General features: G+C 58.4%; 3 protein-coding genes and 1 non-coding gene across 4 annotated transcripts in view; 1 reads left to right on the plus strand and 3 right to left on the minus strand.

Moving 5' to 3' along the window:
• The window catches only part of LOC112950837 (xylan 1,4-beta-xylosidase-like), a gene marked incomplete at its 5' end in the record, with an annotated part of 3,421 nt that extends 456 nt beyond the window's left edge, over positions 1 to 2,965 (plus strand). The window contains 12 exons of the mRNA XM_026043470.1: positions 34 to 193; positions 296 to 466; positions 532 to 623; positions 893 to 1,050; positions 1,119 to 1,222; positions 1,292 to 1,510; positions 1,578 to 1,663; positions 1,749 to 1,885; positions 1,967 to 2,056; positions 2,129 to 2,337; positions 2,404 to 2,610; positions 2,678 to 2,965. Coding sequence (XP_025899255.1) covers positions 34 to 193; positions 296 to 466; positions 532 to 623; positions 893 to 1,050; positions 1,119 to 1,222; positions 1,292 to 1,510; positions 1,578 to 1,663; positions 1,749 to 1,885; positions 1,967 to 2,056; positions 2,129 to 2,337; positions 2,404 to 2,610; positions 2,678 to 2,965 — 1,921 coding nt within the window. The remainder of the gene's footprint in view (positions 1 to 33; positions 194 to 295; positions 467 to 531; positions 624 to 892; positions 1,051 to 1,118; positions 1,223 to 1,291; positions 1,511 to 1,577; positions 1,664 to 1,748; positions 1,886 to 1,966; positions 2,057 to 2,128; positions 2,338 to 2,403; positions 2,611 to 2,677) is intronic.
• Positions 1 to 5,050, minus strand: part of TRAPPC3 (trafficking protein particle complex 3) — a 10,179-nt gene extending 5,129 nt beyond the window's left edge. The window contains exon 1 of the mRNA XM_026043426.1: positions 4,974 to 5,050. The gene's annotated coding sequence lies outside the window, so the exon portion shown is untranslated. The remainder of the gene's footprint in view (positions 1 to 4,973) is intronic.
• A 58-nt stretch (positions 5,051 to 5,108) lies between these two features.
• LOC112950960 lies at positions 5,109 to 5,313 on the minus strand. The gene has a single exon (XR_003250107.1). It is a non-coding gene; the product is annotated as a small nucleolar RNA SNORA73 family (small nucleolar RNA).
• A 1,521-nt stretch (positions 5,314 to 6,834) lies between these two features.
• Positions 6,835 to 16,393, minus strand: part of PHACTR4 (phosphatase and actin regulator 4) — a 33,133-nt gene continuing 23,574 nt past the window's right edge. The window contains exons 5-13 of the mRNA XM_026043421.1: positions 15,952 to 16,299; positions 12,848 to 13,415; positions 12,196 to 12,419; positions 11,614 to 11,764; positions 10,946 to 11,001; positions 9,973 to 10,034; positions 8,872 to 9,009; positions 8,138 to 8,214; positions 6,835 to 7,451 (exon numbers count right to left, since the gene is read on the minus strand). Coding sequence (XP_025899206.1) covers positions 7,436 to 7,451; positions 8,138 to 8,214; positions 8,872 to 9,009; positions 9,973 to 10,034; positions 10,946 to 11,001; positions 11,614 to 11,764; positions 12,196 to 12,419; positions 12,848 to 13,415; positions 15,952 to 16,299 — 1,640 coding nt within the window. The 3' untranslated portion in view covers positions 6,835 to 7,435. The remainder of the gene's footprint in view (positions 7,452 to 8,137; positions 8,215 to 8,871; positions 9,010 to 9,972; positions 10,035 to 10,945; positions 11,002 to 11,613; positions 11,765 to 12,195; positions 12,420 to 12,847; positions 13,416 to 15,951; positions 16,300 to 16,393) is intronic.

The following is a 16,393-nucleotide window of genomic DNA, read 5'->3' on the forward strand; positions in this document are numbered from 1 at the left end:
CCCGGCCCCGCTCCGACACGGCTCTCGCCGCAGCCACGAGCTCGTCCACCGCGTGGCCAACGCCACGGCCACTGAAGTGCGCGCCAAGCACAACTACTTCAGCGCCACGGGCCGCTACGGGGACCACACGGGGCTCAGCTGCTTCAGCCCGGTGCTGAACATCATGCGGCACCCGCTGTGGGGCCGCAACCAGGTGCGGCGTGGGGGGCTGCATCCGGGCTCGGGGGGCTGCAGCGGGACCAGGGACGTGTTGGCCGGGGGGTCCCGGGGCGCCCAGCAGCCCGTGTGCCCACAGGAGACGTACGGCGAGGACCCGTTCCTGACGGCAGAGCTGGCCACTGCCTTCGTGCAGGGGCTGCAGGGCGGGCACCCGCGCTACGTGAAGGCGAGCGCCGGCTGCAAGCACTTCAGCGTGCACGGCGGCCCCGAGAACGTGCCCGTGTCCAGGCTCAGCTTCGATGCCAAGGTGCGTGCGGGCGCGGGCGGCAGCGGTCGCTGCGGCCGGGCCTGAGCCCCGCTCTGCCCGGCCAGGTGCTGGAGCGGGACCTGCGCACCACCTTCCTGCCCCAGTTCCAGGCCTGCGCGCGCGCCGGCTCCTTCAGCTTCATGTGCAGCTACAACAGGTACCGCCCGGCGGGGCTGGCGGCCGCAGCGGGTGCCGGTTCCGCTCCGGTGCTGGCTGCCGTGCCCTGGTGCCAGCCATGGTGCTCTGGTGCCAGCCGTGCTCCGGTGCTGGCGGTGCTCCGGTGCCGGTTACCGTGCTCTGGTACTGGCTGCGCTGTGGTGCCGGCCACTGCACTCCAGTGCTGGGCGCACTCCGGTGCCAGCCACGCTCCGGTGCCAGCCGCGCTCTGGTGCCAGCCGCCGCGCTCCTGCCGCTCTCCCCCGGCAGCATCAACGGCGTGCCGGCCTGTGCCAACAAGAAGCTGCTGACGGACGTGCTGCGGGGCGAGTGGGGCTTCGAGGGCTACGTGGTGAGCGACGAGGGCGCCCTGGAGCTCATCATGCTGGGCCACGGCTACACGCACAGCTTCGTGGAGACGGCGGCGGGTGAGCGGGGTGCGCGGCGGGGCGCGGGACCCGGCACCGTGCGCTCACGGCCGCCCCGTCCCTCGCAGCCGCCGTCAACGCCGGCTGCAACCTGGAGCTCTCCTACGGCATGAGGGACAACGTGTTCATGCGCATTGGCGAGGCGCTGGCCGCGGGCAACGTCACGCTGGAGGTGAGCGGGGCCGGGGCCGCGGGCGCCGCTGGACGGTGCCGCAGCTCCGGCCGCCGCCGCTCCCCGCAGACGCTGCGCGCCCGCGTGCGGCCCCTCTTCTACACGCGCCTGCGCCTGGGCGAGTTCGACCCGCCGGCCATGAACCCCTACAGCCGCCTGGGCCTCAGCGAGGTGCAGAGCCCGGCGCACCGGGCCCTGGCGCTCGAGGCCGCCGTCAAGAGCTTCGTGCTGCTGAAGAACGAGCGGGACACGCTGCCGCTGAGGGAGCCGGGCGCTGGGCGCATCGCGGTGAGCGCCGGGCGCGGGGCCGGCGAGCGTGGCTGCCCCGCGCGCTCAGCCCCGCTGCGCTCCGCAGGTCGTGGGCCCCTTTGCTGACAACCCCCGCGTCCTGTTTGGGGACTACGCGCCCGTCCCGGAGCCCCAGTACATCTACACGCCCCGGTAAGGCGGGACGGGGCTCCCAATTCCCGACTGCGCCCCGCGCGTGCCAAAGGGTGAGTCCGTGTGCGGCAATTCCCTGGCTCAGGAGGGGCTTGGAGACGCTGGCGGCCAACGTGAGCTTCGCGGCGGGCTGCCGGGAGCCGCGCTGCGAGCACTACGCGCCGGCCGAGGTGGCGGCAGCGGTGCGGGGCGCTGACGTGGTGCTCGTGTGCCTGGGCACCGGTACGTGGGGTGCTGGTGCGGTGCCAGCAGTGCCGCCCTGTCCTCCCACGGGTAACGCTCTGACCCCGGGCTCTGCCACAGGGATCGACGTGGAGACGGAGGGCAAGGACCGCGAGGACCTGTCCCTGCCTGGGCACCAGCTGCAGCTCCTGCAGGACGCCGTGCGTGCGGGTAGGTCTCGCTGCGGCGCCGCGGGGCGCTGGTGCCAGCAGCAGGGCTTGGTGACACCCCACGTGCCTGCAGCCGCCGGGCGCCCCGTGGTGCTGCTGCTGTTCAACGCGGGGCCGCTGGACGTGCGCTGGGCGCAGGAGCACCCCAGCGTGGGCGCCATCCTGGCCTGCTTCTTCCCGGCGCAGGCCGCTGGCCTCGCCATCGCCAACGCGCTGCTGGGCCGCCCTGGCGCCAACCCGGCCGGGCGGCTCCCGGCCACGTGGCCGGCCGGCATGGAGCAGGTGAGCACGGGCAGCGCCGGTACCGCGGTGCCGCCGGGCCCAGCGCCACGCGGCTGCTCCCCGCAGGTGCCGCCCATGGAGAACTACACCATGGCGGGGCGCACGTACCGCTACTACGGTGCCACGGCTCCGCTCTACCCCTTCGGCTACGGCCTCTCCTACACCACCTTCTCCTACCGCGAGCTGGTGCTGAGCGCCGCGGCGCTGCCCGCCTGCGCCAACCTCTCCGTGTCCGTGGTGGTGGAGAACACGGGGCAGCGGGACGGCGAGGAGGTGAGCGCCGCGGCGCCGCGGGCCGGGCGCCATCCCGGAGCTCGGCCAGCCCCTTTGGTGCCCGCAGGTGGTGCAGCTCTACCTGCGCTGGGAGCAGCCCTCGGTGCCCGTGCCGCGCTGGCAGCTCGTGGCTTTCCGCCGCGTGCCGCTGCCGGCCGGCCGCGCCGCCAAGCTGGCCTTCGAGGTGACGGCGGCGCAGCGCGCGGTGTGGGGCCCGCCATGGCGCGTGGAGCCCGGCGCCTTCACGCTCTTCGCGGGCGGGCAGCAGCCGGCGCAGGCGCGGCGGGCGAGCTCGCCGGTGCTGGAGGCGCGCTTCGGCGTCACGGGCGCCGCACGGCCCCTCAGCCAGTGCTAGGCGGGCGCAATAAAGTCTGTGCGCGGAGGCGGGCGCTGCTTGGGCTCGTGTCGGGGCCTGGGGGCTGTGCGGTGGGGACAGCAGTGTGCAGGGACAGCACGGGACGCCACGCGGCAGCCACCTCCAGGGGCTCTCCTTAGGCCTGGGGGGGCGTTATGGGCCCCGGGAGGCTTGTGGCAGGCTCTGTATGGAGCCAGTCAGGCTCTACAGGTCTTGTGCAACCCTCCACGGGCCCCATACAAGCCCAGGCAGGCCCTATAGACCCCATGTGGACCTCTACAGGTCACCTATGTGCCCAGGTGGGTCCTATGGACCCCATGTAGACCTCTACAGGCTTCTTACAGGCCACACACAAGCCTTGCATATCCCTTATGGCCTGGGCCTGCCCTTTGGGCCCCACACAACTTGCTGCCAGCCCCCTATCACCCCCACACGCCCCGTAGGACCCTCCACAGGTTCTGTCCATGCCACGGCAGGTTCTGCGAGCCCCAGGGCTAGGCCCTCTGTGAGATGAGGCTGGCTCTACAAGCTCCACGAGGCCGTGGGCGCTGTGTGAGCTTGGGCAGATCCTGTGGGCCCCACCTGGACTTTCTGGGGCTCCCTATGAGCCTGGGTGGGTGCTATGGGCCTCGCATGGCTCCACGCAGACCCCCTAGGCTCCCTATGGGCCTGGTGAGCACTATGGGCTCGGCATGGACACCCCCCTGCCCAGGCTCTAAACAAGACCTGGCAGGCTCTATATGCCCAGCCTTAGCCTCCTCCTGCCCACATGGGCCCAGCACAAGCTCTACAGGTCCCACACAACCCCCCGAGAACCCTCTATGGGTCCTGGCGAGCTCTATAGGCCCCTGGGGGCCTTCCTGGGCACTGCATTTGCAGGCTCCGCACAGGCACAGTACTGCTCTGTATGAGCCTGAGCAGGCCCTACAGGCCTGGGCTATTCCCACAGCCCCCACAAGAGCCCCCAGGCTCCCTAATGGCCCACATGGGCCCCACCACCCCACTCACCCTTCCATGGCTCTGGTGGAGCCTGGGCAGTCTCTCCAGGCACCACGCAGACCCCACTGGAGCCCATGCCAGCCTACGGGCTCCACAAGTGGAATCCGGAGGGGACTGGGCAAAGCCTACTGCTGTTCCCGTCTCGGGAAGTGAGGGCAAACTCCAGAGAGCAAGGCAAGCACACGGGGACTGGAAACCCTGCAGTTCAGTTAAGAGTGCTGAGCTTCAGGGAATGAAGGACTTGGTCATTCATGGCTGCACACCAGAGACAAGAGCCACACAGCATTTCAAAGAAACTTCTTTATTTTCCAAGTTCAGTATCACCAAGTGTTCAGACCATTACACGTGCTTTATAAACCAATTTCAAATTGTGCTCCAACTTTAATCCTTTCGCCCGCTTTCCCAACACTAAGCAACCCAGAGCACCCAGAACTAGGAACATTCCCCAACACTTGTCCCATGTTCCAATTCCAGGCCACTCCGATGTCCTGTAGCTTTATGCTCTGCTAATAATCAATTTCACCTGTCCCATTAAACCATTATGAGATGCAAGTTCCAGGTATCAGTCATAGGACAGCCACACATTCCCAGCCTTAAAAGGCAGCACGTGGCTTCTTCCCACATATCTCAATGGCCCATCAAGCTGCTGCTCTCCACAAATGTTGGCTGTTGAGCAAGTCGTTAACCTCACTAAACCAGTAAATTCCATTCAATCCCGTTTAAAAAGAAGTCATTTGTCCACTTTTCTTCTCAGGAATTAACCTCTTCCCTCCAAACCATGTAAATTCTGCAACATCTTACAAACAAGGAAACCTCTAAGCTAAGCTTTTGCTCTGAAATACCACCTACAAAGTTTGCACTGGCATTTAATTACTGCAAGCTGTTAAACCAATTCCATTGGTCAAAATCAGTTAAAAAAACGTAACTCAAGCTTTGAAAGAAAAGCTGTTTAGAGCTGCATAACTACAAGCACAGGACGATGTAACATTATTATTGCAGGAATACTCACCTTGCAAGAACGTCCCGCTGAATACGAACCTGCATCTGAAATAAATAAGGAGTATTTTAAGGAATCGCTCACAAATGGCACCTGGTCCCCGCCGAAGCAGAGCCCCCGCCCCCCACCAAGAGCCACCCTTAGAGCGCTTGTTTCCTGCATGGTTTATCCCCTCCGTCACTGCCCGAGGGCTCGGAGAAGCAGTAGGAATATGCAGGCTGCAGACGCGAGGCCCGGCTTGTTCTCCAACGTTGTGGAAAGGGAATATACGTCCTGGGCCCGAGGGCCTACGCTCCCCTGCGCCACACGGACAGGGCCGAGAGAGAGCTACTTCTCCGGATGTCCACGTTGGGTCCCCGCCACCCGCGCGAGGCACCGGCCGCCCCCCAAGAGCGAGAGCCGCCACGAGGCCCCAGGCGCCGCCGTCACCAACTCACGTCCTCCTCCTGTCGCTCGCCGCCGGGAAAGAGAGCGAGCGTTGCTGCGCGCCGCAATTTATAGAGCGGGAGGGCGGGGTCAGCGCGCTGCGCATGCGCCGCGAGCAGCGGCGGGCGGGGCCGGAGCGGCCGTGGCGTGCGATTGGGCAGCGCGCCCGGCGCGTGCGCAGTGCGGGAGCGAGGGCGGGGACGCGCACGCAGGCGCAGGGAGGGAGGGCGCATGCGCAGGGAGGCGATCTGCCTTCCCCCCCCTCCCCCGCCCCCCCCCCCCCGAGCGAGGGCGGGGACGCGCACGCAGGCGCAGGGAGGGAGGGCGCATGCGCAGGGAGGCGATCTGCCTTCCCCCCCCTCCCCCGCCCCCAGTCCCCCCAATCCCCGCAAAAACGTGGTTTTTGTGTGTGTTTTCCCTCCAAAATGCGCCGTCATCACCTCATCAGCCTCTGCACACGGGGACAGTTCAACTCTTCTTCTTCCTCCCCCGTTTCTCTCCCAGAAAGTCCCTTTGAAACAGCCAATCCCCCCCCCATCACAAAACAGTCATAAAACTCAATTAAAAAAAAATCCTAAAATACTTTTATTCCATAATTATACTCTGTTGCTGAGGAGACAGATAAACAACACAAGGATTTAGTCTACAGCCATTATTGTGCAGGGGAAAGCGGCGAAGGGGAAGGCACCCTCGGCCTCCTCAAGATGGTGGCCGCTGGTGGTGGGGGGGGTGGAGGGGGACAAGGCCACCTCGGGGTCCCCTCGGGGCCACCAAGGCCCAAGGGGAGGCCCAGGGGGTGCTGGAGCCGGGCCCGGGCGGTACCGGAGCCGGGCCTGGCAGGTCTTGGCACATGGTGGGCGCCGGGGCAGCACCGAGGGCCGGCAGCCCCTCACGGCGCCTTCCCTCTGCTCATGGCTGCCCACTGCGCCATTAAAAACCCCCGATATTGAGGAAGAACCGATAGGCCTCAGCAGAGAGAGAGAGAGAAGATCTGCTTTAAGGTCACTTATTAAACCTCTTTCTCTCCCCCTCCCAGCTTTCCACCCACACAGTGAAGTTATCAAGTTTCCAGTAGGTTTTGCTATATTTAAAATAAAATTAAAAAAAAGGCAAGTTTCACCCTGATTTGTGAGAGTAAAAAAAACCATCGCTGCGGAAGCCACAGTAAAAAGAATTGACTACTGTCACGGCTTCCCCAAATTAAACAAGTTTTTAAAAGGCAACAGTCATTTCCTGGTTTTGTCATCTGTTAAACAAGCCTAAATATCTCAAGACAAGATCTATTAACATTAGAGCAAGTGAGAGAGCGAGGGAAGAGGAGGGAATGTTTTATACATTTAAAAAGGTGTGTTGTGTTCGGGGTTTTTTTTGCCTTTTTTTTTTTTTTAAACAAAAGATGCAGCATATGTTAATATCTATACAATTCCCTTCCAGGACAACAAACCATTGGTCAGTAGTGATTCAGGACATTAAGTACATTATGGAGACGCAAGCGAAACAAAAAATAGAGAGTCACATGTCAGTTGTCCGCCAGGTCAGCATCTGTGCAGGGTTTCTGTACACAGCTAATATACACACGTGCTTCCTGGCACATCCGCTTCGCCATTCCTCAGCTCTCCAACACCAGAGCTGCTGGGTTTTTTTCCCCTCCCCTTAGTAAGAAGGAGGAAAATCTGCAAGTTTCCAATCGTAAGGAGTACGTACAGCTGAGAACTGGGCCTGGCATGGTTGAGAAAGGGAACAAGGGGAGGAAACGTTCGTTCAGGTGTGCGTGGTCTCCAGGCAGGGACGCTGGGTGCCAGGAGGGGTGTATTGCTGAGCCGTGCGAGGTATAGTGTTCAGTTCCAGCCTGATGGCACTCGAGATGTGTTTGTTCCAGTGAAATGCTACATTCAGATGGGATTCCCCCTTCCCCGGCCGGGAGCCCTTTTCTAGGTATGTTTTGAAGGCAAAGCTTGGAAGAGTCGAGGTCCACCCTCACTGGATTGCCAGGAGATGGGCACTGAGAACTTGCAGTCCTCTCAAGTCTCTTGCTGCCTCTTGGGAAATTATGGTCGGTGGTACCTGAAAGCCCAGGGAAAAAGCGTCATCCTTAGAACTGGTGGCAAAGGGTTACTAAAGCACTACAGGTGGCCAAAATCAGTAAACAGAACATCTGAACTCTCAGTCCTCAGTTAAGCTGTCAACATAACAGGATTCCACCCCATTCTAGAAAGCTTTTCTCGTCTGCAAATACCTTCAGCTCAGCCAATAAAGGGCAACTCTTAGAGAAAAAAGAAAGAATAATTTGGGTCACGATCCACTAGTTCCTTTGTGGGTACACCAGAGCTAACGACCAAGGTGTTTTGTGACAGACATCTGCTATAGACCTCAGGACATTCTACAAAGAGGTGGCAAAGCTGAGGGGGGAAGCAAAATGCCTAAGGTTGTGGATTCTGCAGCATGTCTCTAAGTCCAGAACAGCATATTCCAGCTAAAACGTACAGGTTTCGGTATGCTGGTTTCATATACACCTCAAACCAGCTGCTGGTCACCTCTGATATGACAGTTTCAGGGCCCCAGTTTAGGGAAGAACCATTAGCATGTCACATCAGGTCACCCAGGAACACTCCAAGGTGGAAATGGACATCAAATCTGGAGCTGTTGTGCCACGCATTTTTCTCAGCACTACCTGAGACACAAATCTCCCAACAAGACCGGCAGGAAATCTGGGCGGTTGTGTGTATGATGAGCAGATAATGCATTCTCACCGCGTGAACTGCTTGCTGTCTTCGTGGACTTCCATTTCACAGCTCTTGAATTCATTCAGTTCCTTCCGGATGGCAGCCTGCATGAAGGAGAGCTTTTTATCTCTAGGGCCAATGACCCTCTCTCTTTCCCCCAAGCAAGCTCACATGAGGCAAGAAGGTGCTGTGCATCCAAACGTGCTCTGGGCTGATCCACACCACCTTTCAGCAGTAAAGGGTGAGGGCAAGTTTGACAAGTCCCCAAGGTCCTTTGGGTGAAGGGTCTCCCAGATTGCAGCAGCCTCCTCATCTTCCCAGGCTAGGCTGAGTTTAATCTGCCTCCCCCTCTGCACTGAGGCCTGGGCAGGTTTCTGGCGCATGGTGGCAATGGGGGATCTTCCCGGCCACCTTCTTACCCCGACCTGCCTCGGCCTGTGACGAACTGAGCTCCTCTGACCAACACCCCATGCCTCGTATTCCCGAGTCATTTGGGAGCCAAGGCAGAGGCTGCATCTGAATGTGAAAAAGGCCCCTTGAGGCTGCATTTTGCAGTGCAGGGAAGCAAGGCTGGGTACAGTGCATGTGGGTGATGGGACCTGCTGCTGCTTGGTGGTGGCACAGTCAAGGGAAAGGTGAAGCAGGAGGAACAGAGCAAGTTGTCTTTGCTCATAGCCTTTGTTCTTTCTTTCTTTTGGGGGCATGGAAGACCCCAGTCTAGCTCTGCACCACAGACCTGGGGACACAGCACTTCTGGTTACCTTGTCAGCTGGCGTTAGCTTTGTCCAGGGCTTATCTGCTCTCCGGTCATAGTCTTGAGCATCTGTTACTTCCACATATTCATTAAATCTCAGGATCTTCCTGGCCTGCAGCTCTGCCACTGTAGGCCTTTGGCTAAGCTGAAACAAGTGAGGACACCAGACAGTTTGCACCTTGTCCATGCAGCAGCTCAGGACTGAGCCCTCCCAAGCAAAACAAAGCCCAGCTCCCTCTCACTGGACCCGGATCACAGACACGGCTAGGTCCTGCTCATTAACCAGCCTGCAAGGAAGCAAATCCTCTTACAGTCTCCCTCTTACAGCCCTCACTTGGATCACGAGGCTGCGCTAGGGCAAAGCCACAGCCACGTTCCAGAGGAAGAGGATGCTGCTGAAGGGCCTGGGTACGGCCAGGGCAAGGGCAAGTCCTAACGCTCCCGAGCCAGGGCAGCCGTGCCAAGAGCAGCGACGCTCTTGCCTCCTATGCACAGGCCCTTGGGAAAGGCTCCCCAGCAAGGAGTAACCCCACTCAAACTCCAAAGGCCAGAGTTAACTTCTCTCAGCTAAGTCAGACATCAGTGGGATCAACATACTAGAATAGAGGAGTAGAGATTTCGTTTCAAGTCATTTACAAGGATGCTTGAACATCAGGCTCCTAGAGCCATGATTAAACATCCGATGAGTAACTCGGATTTGGCACCTAAAAACATCTGTTGCTCTTCTCAGCTTCAAAATAACTGCTGTTGTTTTGGAAATGGATTTTGGTGAGTCTGAGGTGGAAGTCAGGGCCACTTCAGTGCTCTGCTCTTACAGTACTACAGCCAGGCCAGCACTAACAACTTTTCTAGTGGCAGGTGACAAATTTAGGTCTCATACAGCGTGTTGTGCTTGATGCCAGCCCCGACCTGTCAGTGCCAAGCAGGGCTGCAGTATCAGCATCGCTGACAGGCCAAGGTCCAAGGGCACTGCAGTGGGGGCACTAGGGACAATTACACAATAGCCCCGTGACTTCACCCACAGCAAGGAGCCCGCAATGTGCTCACGGTCACCATCGTCCCCAACAGCTCTGCCAGATGGCAATCGCAGCACGAAGGCCAGCAGTACCTTTCTGGTGAGTCTGCGTTTGATCTCTCGCTTCTCAGCTTGACGGTCAGCTTCATTTTTCGCTGCCAAGGGAAAAAATATTTTTTCCTTTAAGCATCACAGATTTTGAAAAGCACTTTCTAGATTTGACTGGAGAAAAAACAGCAGTTGCATCAAGCTATTTAACCATCTGAAAGCTCTTTTTGGGATGCCTGCTCTTATTTGTAGGCAAAGAACACTAACTTGATACCCATACTCGCTGAACACCCCCCTGAATGGCAACAGGGGCCCTAGCACCACACGAATGAGTCATTCTCTCCAGATCTAGGTATGTTAAAGATTAATGGTCATAATGTCAAAATAGATCCAAGCCGCTGAGAACAGGCTTTTGAAAATGCTCCTCCCAAAGCCATTATAGTAGTAGTTTAAAGAGAAAAGCAGCACAGATAAATATTATAAATGGAAACTTCCTGAACTAACATTTCCCTTTCGTCAAGCTGTTTGTTTAAATCTTTCACAGGGCAGGGTATGGCCAAGAGAAACACCGCTCACTGAACAATGAGGCCCTCCTTCCTGGATGATACACCGCAATGCAGCAATGTCTGGACCACAAATAAAAGTCCAGCCCACACAAAAATACCTTCAATAGTTCTTGCTGTGCTTAGCCAGGCTCTGGTGTTCACATACTGTCCCCCAAAGTGCCAGGCAGAGGACAGGTAGCACTTTTACATGATACTTTGAACCCTATTTCTTGGTACTCTTTCTCTAGCCTAGCAAAGCCAGCCTCTGCTAAGGCCTGGTCTTACCCAGAGCTAGTTTCTGATGGCAACAAGACGCTAGGAAATTCAGTGGAGCTGCTTTACTACACTGATGTAACCAAAGCACAACCCATCATCGCTGTTATTTTGAGCAACTGGAGTAAAATGTTGAAGTGGAGTCAAGACATCAACTATTTTGTTTTAATACTTGGGAGCGATGAAGCAGCATTACTCACGCTGAAGTATGTTCCTCTGCTCCAGTTCTTCTGCTGTCGGTCTTTGACTCAGTCGCCTAAAGAAGAACAGGACAAACGCGTTGGGCTTTATCTGGGAGATAGGCGTTGAAGAACACAACTGCGTGGCTTGGGTGCATGGAGAAGGTCTCCACGCTCCTCACTGACCAGCTGCGATTCTGCTTTGGCCTCTGCTGCACTCGGACAGCCGCTTGGCCGCCAGCAAGGTCAGCCTTGCCATGGCTTCCCAGCGCCTCAGGGAACCGGAGCAGACAGCAGAGGCTGGGCGTTCAACCACGCAACCTCAATCCACTGCCCAATGCACCGCCACTCGGGCTGCGCTTCTCCACGCCCATATGTCCCATCTAGAGCATACAGTAACAACGCACCAGTAAGTCCTTGGAGATTTCTCTCTCCCAGCGCACTTAGGGCCTGGGAATAGAAGCCTGCCATGGGATACAGCTCAGCTCCAGGAAAAACTTCCAGCTCCAGGAAAAACTTCCAGCCATTACAAGTGTGGCGGGAAGCAACACTGAGCCTTTGTTTCCCACAGCCCTGACCTGGCAGCGCTGCCCAGACACTTGTCCTGCTCCAGCAGTGCTCAGAGCTCCGTGCAACCCGCCCGAGCTTGTGCCAACGGCTCGAACAAAATCCTCCTTTGTTCCTTGTACCTGATCAGTGTCGTCCCGATCTGGTGCCGAATTTCATTCCACTCCTCCTTGCTCTTGCGAGGGAAGATGATCTTTTCCTCGTGGGGGGCAGCTGGGATGCCCAGCTTCATAGCTAGTGTGTCTTTCCTCTTCACCTTGTTAGCCAGCATGCCTGCAGGGAGGAAGAGCATGGGGATGTGTGTGAAAGCTGCAGTGCCCACGCAGAGCACCGTACGCCACGCGTTCCCTGCTGTCCCACTCCCCCAAGGCTTGTTTTCCAAGCTAAGCACATCGGCTCCTGAGCTAGCAAGAGCTCCAGCTCCTCTGTGAAGGCCACGTGCTCAGCGAGCACCATCCCACCTGAGGAGGAGATGGCAGAGGCTGTTTAATTGCAACAAAAATGTATGTATTGGCGGGTCTGTCTCAGAGACATGGGTTTGGCTGCTAGAGCTTTTACAAAAGCAGCAAAAATGGATGCAGTGCATCACAAAACCAAGAACCAGCTGCTTGGAAGACCCACATGAGTTAGCAATTTCATCCAGATCTCTGTACGGGCACAAGCTCAGCAAAGAAAAAGTGCCAGCTGCAACATCAAGGACTTACTGTTATGGCTGTCATCTTCTTCCTCATCTTCATCATCCTTGTACAGGATGGGTCCCTCCGAGTCAGAATCGCTCATCCCTTCATCACTCTCATGCTCCTCTGGGAGGGCCTGGGGCACCAGCTTTGGGATGACTGTGACAGACGGCACATCTCCAATATACACACGGGGGCCTGAACTCTGCTCCTCCTCCTGGTCATCATCTTCCTCTTCCTCATCGTCTGGACTAACAAGAAGCACATTGTTAGATCTCTCTCTGCAAAGAGCAGCCCTCTCACCGCCCCGGTTTGGGACCTTCAGGTTCAGCATAAGGCAAGGCTCTGACTCCTGTTTTGCAAAGATGGAAGGATTAGCAGGCCAAGAATGGATGAAACCCAAGACCTTGTTTCGTCTCAACAATTTAAAGACAGGTCTGGATCCCTGGTATTGGCTTGTATTAGTCCTCTGGGGCATGTTTGCTGTTAAAAGCAGTAAAATCCCACAACCAGGGTTCATGTAGAAGATGCACAGATCCCTCAAGAGACTCATGCACAGACTGAGCAGATAAGCAAAATGGTTTCTACAAACAGCGTAGGAAAACAGCCCCGGCCAGCATGGCCAACGCCAGAACAGAGCCCATCGCGCTGCTAAAGGCCACACGTGGCGGGTACTCACACTTTGAGCATCTCGATGGTGACCGGCAGGGACCTCGTGCGGCCCAGGGTGCCGCTGTCCTCCCCACAGCCATCGCTCTCGAAGAGCAGCGAGTGGGCCCGGTGCGAGCCCTCGGCGGGCGGCGTCACGGGCAGCGGGCTGGCCAGGGCCTGCTGGATGCGGATGTGCAAGGGGACGGGGGGCAGCCGGGGCAGCGCGGGAGGCTCCCCGAAGCCCTGCTCCGCCGGCCTCTTCGGCGCTTCCAGGCTCCTGACGTCGTCGGGAGGCGGAGGAGTCTCTTTGGGCAGCTCCAGGGAGCGCGGAGGGTCCAAGGCAGGGCTGGAGAGGGGCAGGGGGCCGCGCGGGGGCTCGGGCGGGATGTGTGTGGGCAGCGGGGGCGAGGGCGAGGGCGGCGGGTAGGCGGGCGCCACGGGCACCAGGAGCGGGCGACTCGCCGCGCGCTCGCTCGGCGCCCTGGGAGCGGGAAGCGGCTCGGAGCTGCTGCAGAGCAGGACGCCTCTCTTGGGCGGCAGCGGAGGGGAAGGCTTGGACAAGCCCGGCGCGCTGTTCAGTGCTTGGGAGAGTTCGGCTGGAAAGAAAGGAAGAAAAAGTCACTACGTTTGTCAGGGGGTGCACCGTTCAGGGTGCAAAAAGAATAGCAAAGTACTTGGGAATGAGCAAACGCAGCTGCTTTCCCACCGGAACAAGGTGCCAGAAATCACCAGGTTGCCAACCTCTCGTTTTGCCCTTTCCACAGCCGGGAGCAGCCTCGGGAGCGCGAGCAGGAGCCCGGCAGGCTGGGAGAGGTCCCGAGCGGGCGGCACCAGCCCTCCAAGGACGACAGATGGAGCTCGACCAAGGACGGCCTGGCGAGGAACGCAGCTACGCAGGGTGCTCCATGGCTGCACTTGCAGTGCTACGCAGGAATCTGGGTCACCCAGGGCACCCCGGACTTCGGTGGTGCTAACAGCTCCCTTGCACTTGAGGAGAAACTCCCCTCTGCTGTTCTCTGCCCTGGAAAGCCTTGTGAGGAGCTCCTGCCCAAGGATGAGCTTTTGCTCTGTGCCCTGGGCGCTCTATTCCTTAAGCCCTGTGCAAGCTTATCTGCAACTACAGCAAACAACTCTTCCAGATCCACACAGGAGCTCTCAGTTGGAAAGGGACACAGGGACCATGCCAGAGAATGGATAACTTCAGCTATAACCGATCACACTCCTTGCTGCTAGGGAAGAAGCTGCACCAGTAGAGGCTGCTCTTGTTTCAAGGGTTTATAGCCTTTCATCCTTTCATATTCATATAGTGATGGCTTCTTGGGCTCAAAAAGTCATTTTCTTTGCTTAAAGGGGGTCTAACTTATTGTGCATCTCAAAGAGGTGGATCATGGTGCCGAGCTCGTGGAGGAACCGGTGCTGCTGGTGCCACAAGAGGGTGCTGCAAGCAGCAGCGTTTCACCGAGATAATGCTGCGGAGCCAGGGAGAGGTGGGTGCATTTTTGGGATGTTTGGCATTTTCAGACTTTCCCCTTACAGATTAAGGGTTAGATTGTGCAAAACACCGAGTGCTCGCAGCTCCCGTCAACATCAGCACAGGAGGGTTTTCAGTATCCCCTGGGCAGCACTCAAAGCCAGGCGGGACTGGGCTCGCAGTCACCTTTGGGGACTGGCAGACCAAGCCAAAAAGGACCTGGCAGAAGGAAAAGGAGACAGAAGGAGAGTGGCCCGTGTCCTTCCAGTGTGACAAGGCCCCAGCACACACGGTGTCACAAGCTGCAGGGACCTGCCATCACAGCACTGTCCCCTGCCCTGTTCCTGTTCCTGTTCCTGTCCACCAGCTACAGGAACCACGGCTCCCCAAAGCCATCGGCAGCACCAAGGTGGCTGCGGAGCTGGTGGCCCTTGCAAAAGCGCTGCTGGCCCTGCAGATACTGCGGTGTGCGCAAGCAGCTTAGGGAAAACAAGTGAGCGTTTCACGGGGTGCTGGGGCACGCTAATCGAGCGGCTCTGCGACACAGGGGCGTTCCATACCACACCAAGGCCACTTGCAAAACCTGCTCGAACGCGGAGAAGCCCCACGCAGAACAAAGCGGTGCTGTTCACGCCGCAAACGGCGGCCCTGGCTCCTTCCAGCTGCAATTCCCACTCGATGCAAGGTTTTCCGCGCCGCCTCCCAGCCCACGCCTGCGTAACGCTGCTGGTTTCAGCAATAACAGCACAGATGTCTCCCCTGGATCTTCCCAGGAACCTCCCTGTTGGTCTGCACTGGGCTTTGCTCATCCAGTCCGCAGCTAAGCGGGAGGTCAGTGAAATATGAACAGGCCATCGTGCGGATTCAAGGCACTTGCACAAGAGCTCGAGCACGCAGGACATCTTTAACACCACTGAGAATCTTAAATAGAGCAGGGAAAGAAACCCTCCTAAACAGAGCTGCATTACGAAACCCTCCCCGGCTTTTTGCCTTAGGAAAATTAGTACTAAAAAAAAAATATTTCATTTTTAAGCGGGAAGAATCAAGGCGAATTATCCTTTATTCCATCCATCTATGGGTCAGGAATTAAGGAAACTTACGATTTCAGCACAGCAGTGCCCTGACCACTTAGAGAAAGTGCCTGTATCAAGTGGGGAAGTGGCAGCCCTCTCTGCCAGCTCCAGGCCTCTCTGCTGTTGCTGGTGCCCGGGAACGACGAGCATTATGCAGGCTGGCTGCTGTGACGTGAGGGCTTCTTCTCCCCCTCCACCACCTTCCAAAACCACCTGAAGGCATCAATCTCACTGACTACACCCTGGTGAGGCCAAAATCTCCCTATGCCATCCATCAATCCAGGCTGTCCAGAGCTGAATTCCAGCCTTCAGCGAAATGTTCAAAGACACTGCCTTAAACGCAGCACAGAAACACCTCCCCACCACCTTGCACTGCTTCTGCCCCTGCCCATAACCACCCCCAGCAGTCGGAAGGGTGGCTCCGGGCACAGCACTCGGTCACGGCCGGCTCCTCGGCGGGCCTGGCTAAACACAGGCTGATATTCCAAGTGCAAACTGGACTGTTTTCACAGCAGACTCTCGGACTGCATCACGCTAAAAGCTCCCCCCGTGGCACGCAGGGCAGGACGCTGTGGCGAGGGCACTTACCGATGACGGAGCTGCTGTTCCTGTTGACGGGCTTGGGCGGGGGGACGGGGGGCTGCTTGGCCGGCGCCGTGCCCGTCGCGCTCGGGGCAGCAGTAGTGTTGGCGGTGGCAGGAGCCAGGGGCAGGGTCCTGGGAGCCGGGGAAGGGGCAGCCGTGGGGCTGAGGGTCCTTGCGGGGGCCGGGGTGGAGGCGCCCGCTCTCGCGGCGCCGCTGCCGGGATCCTTCAGCTGCACTTCGTTCGCCTCCTGCGAAGCCGAGGGGGGTCTCTTGGGAGGGAGCAGGGGCTGCCAGGGGACATGTGGCTCCGGAGGCGGCTCCGATTCCGCACCGGGGTGGCTGCTGGATGAGCCTGCAAAGCACAGAGGAGCTGAGGAGACCGGAGAGACCAGGGAGCCATGGAAGAGTCCAGTCCAAGCTGGTCCTGCAAGGATATGAAGCAAGCG

Source organism: Nothoprocta perdicaria, unplaced genomic scaffold (genome assembly GCF_003342845.1).
Source record: "Nothoprocta perdicaria isolate Ctin4 unplaced genomic scaffold, notPer1 scaffold_33, whole genome shotgun sequence".
NCBI classification, from domain to species: domain Eukaryota; kingdom Metazoa; phylum Chordata; class Aves; order Tinamiformes; family Tinamidae; genus Nothoprocta; species Nothoprocta perdicaria.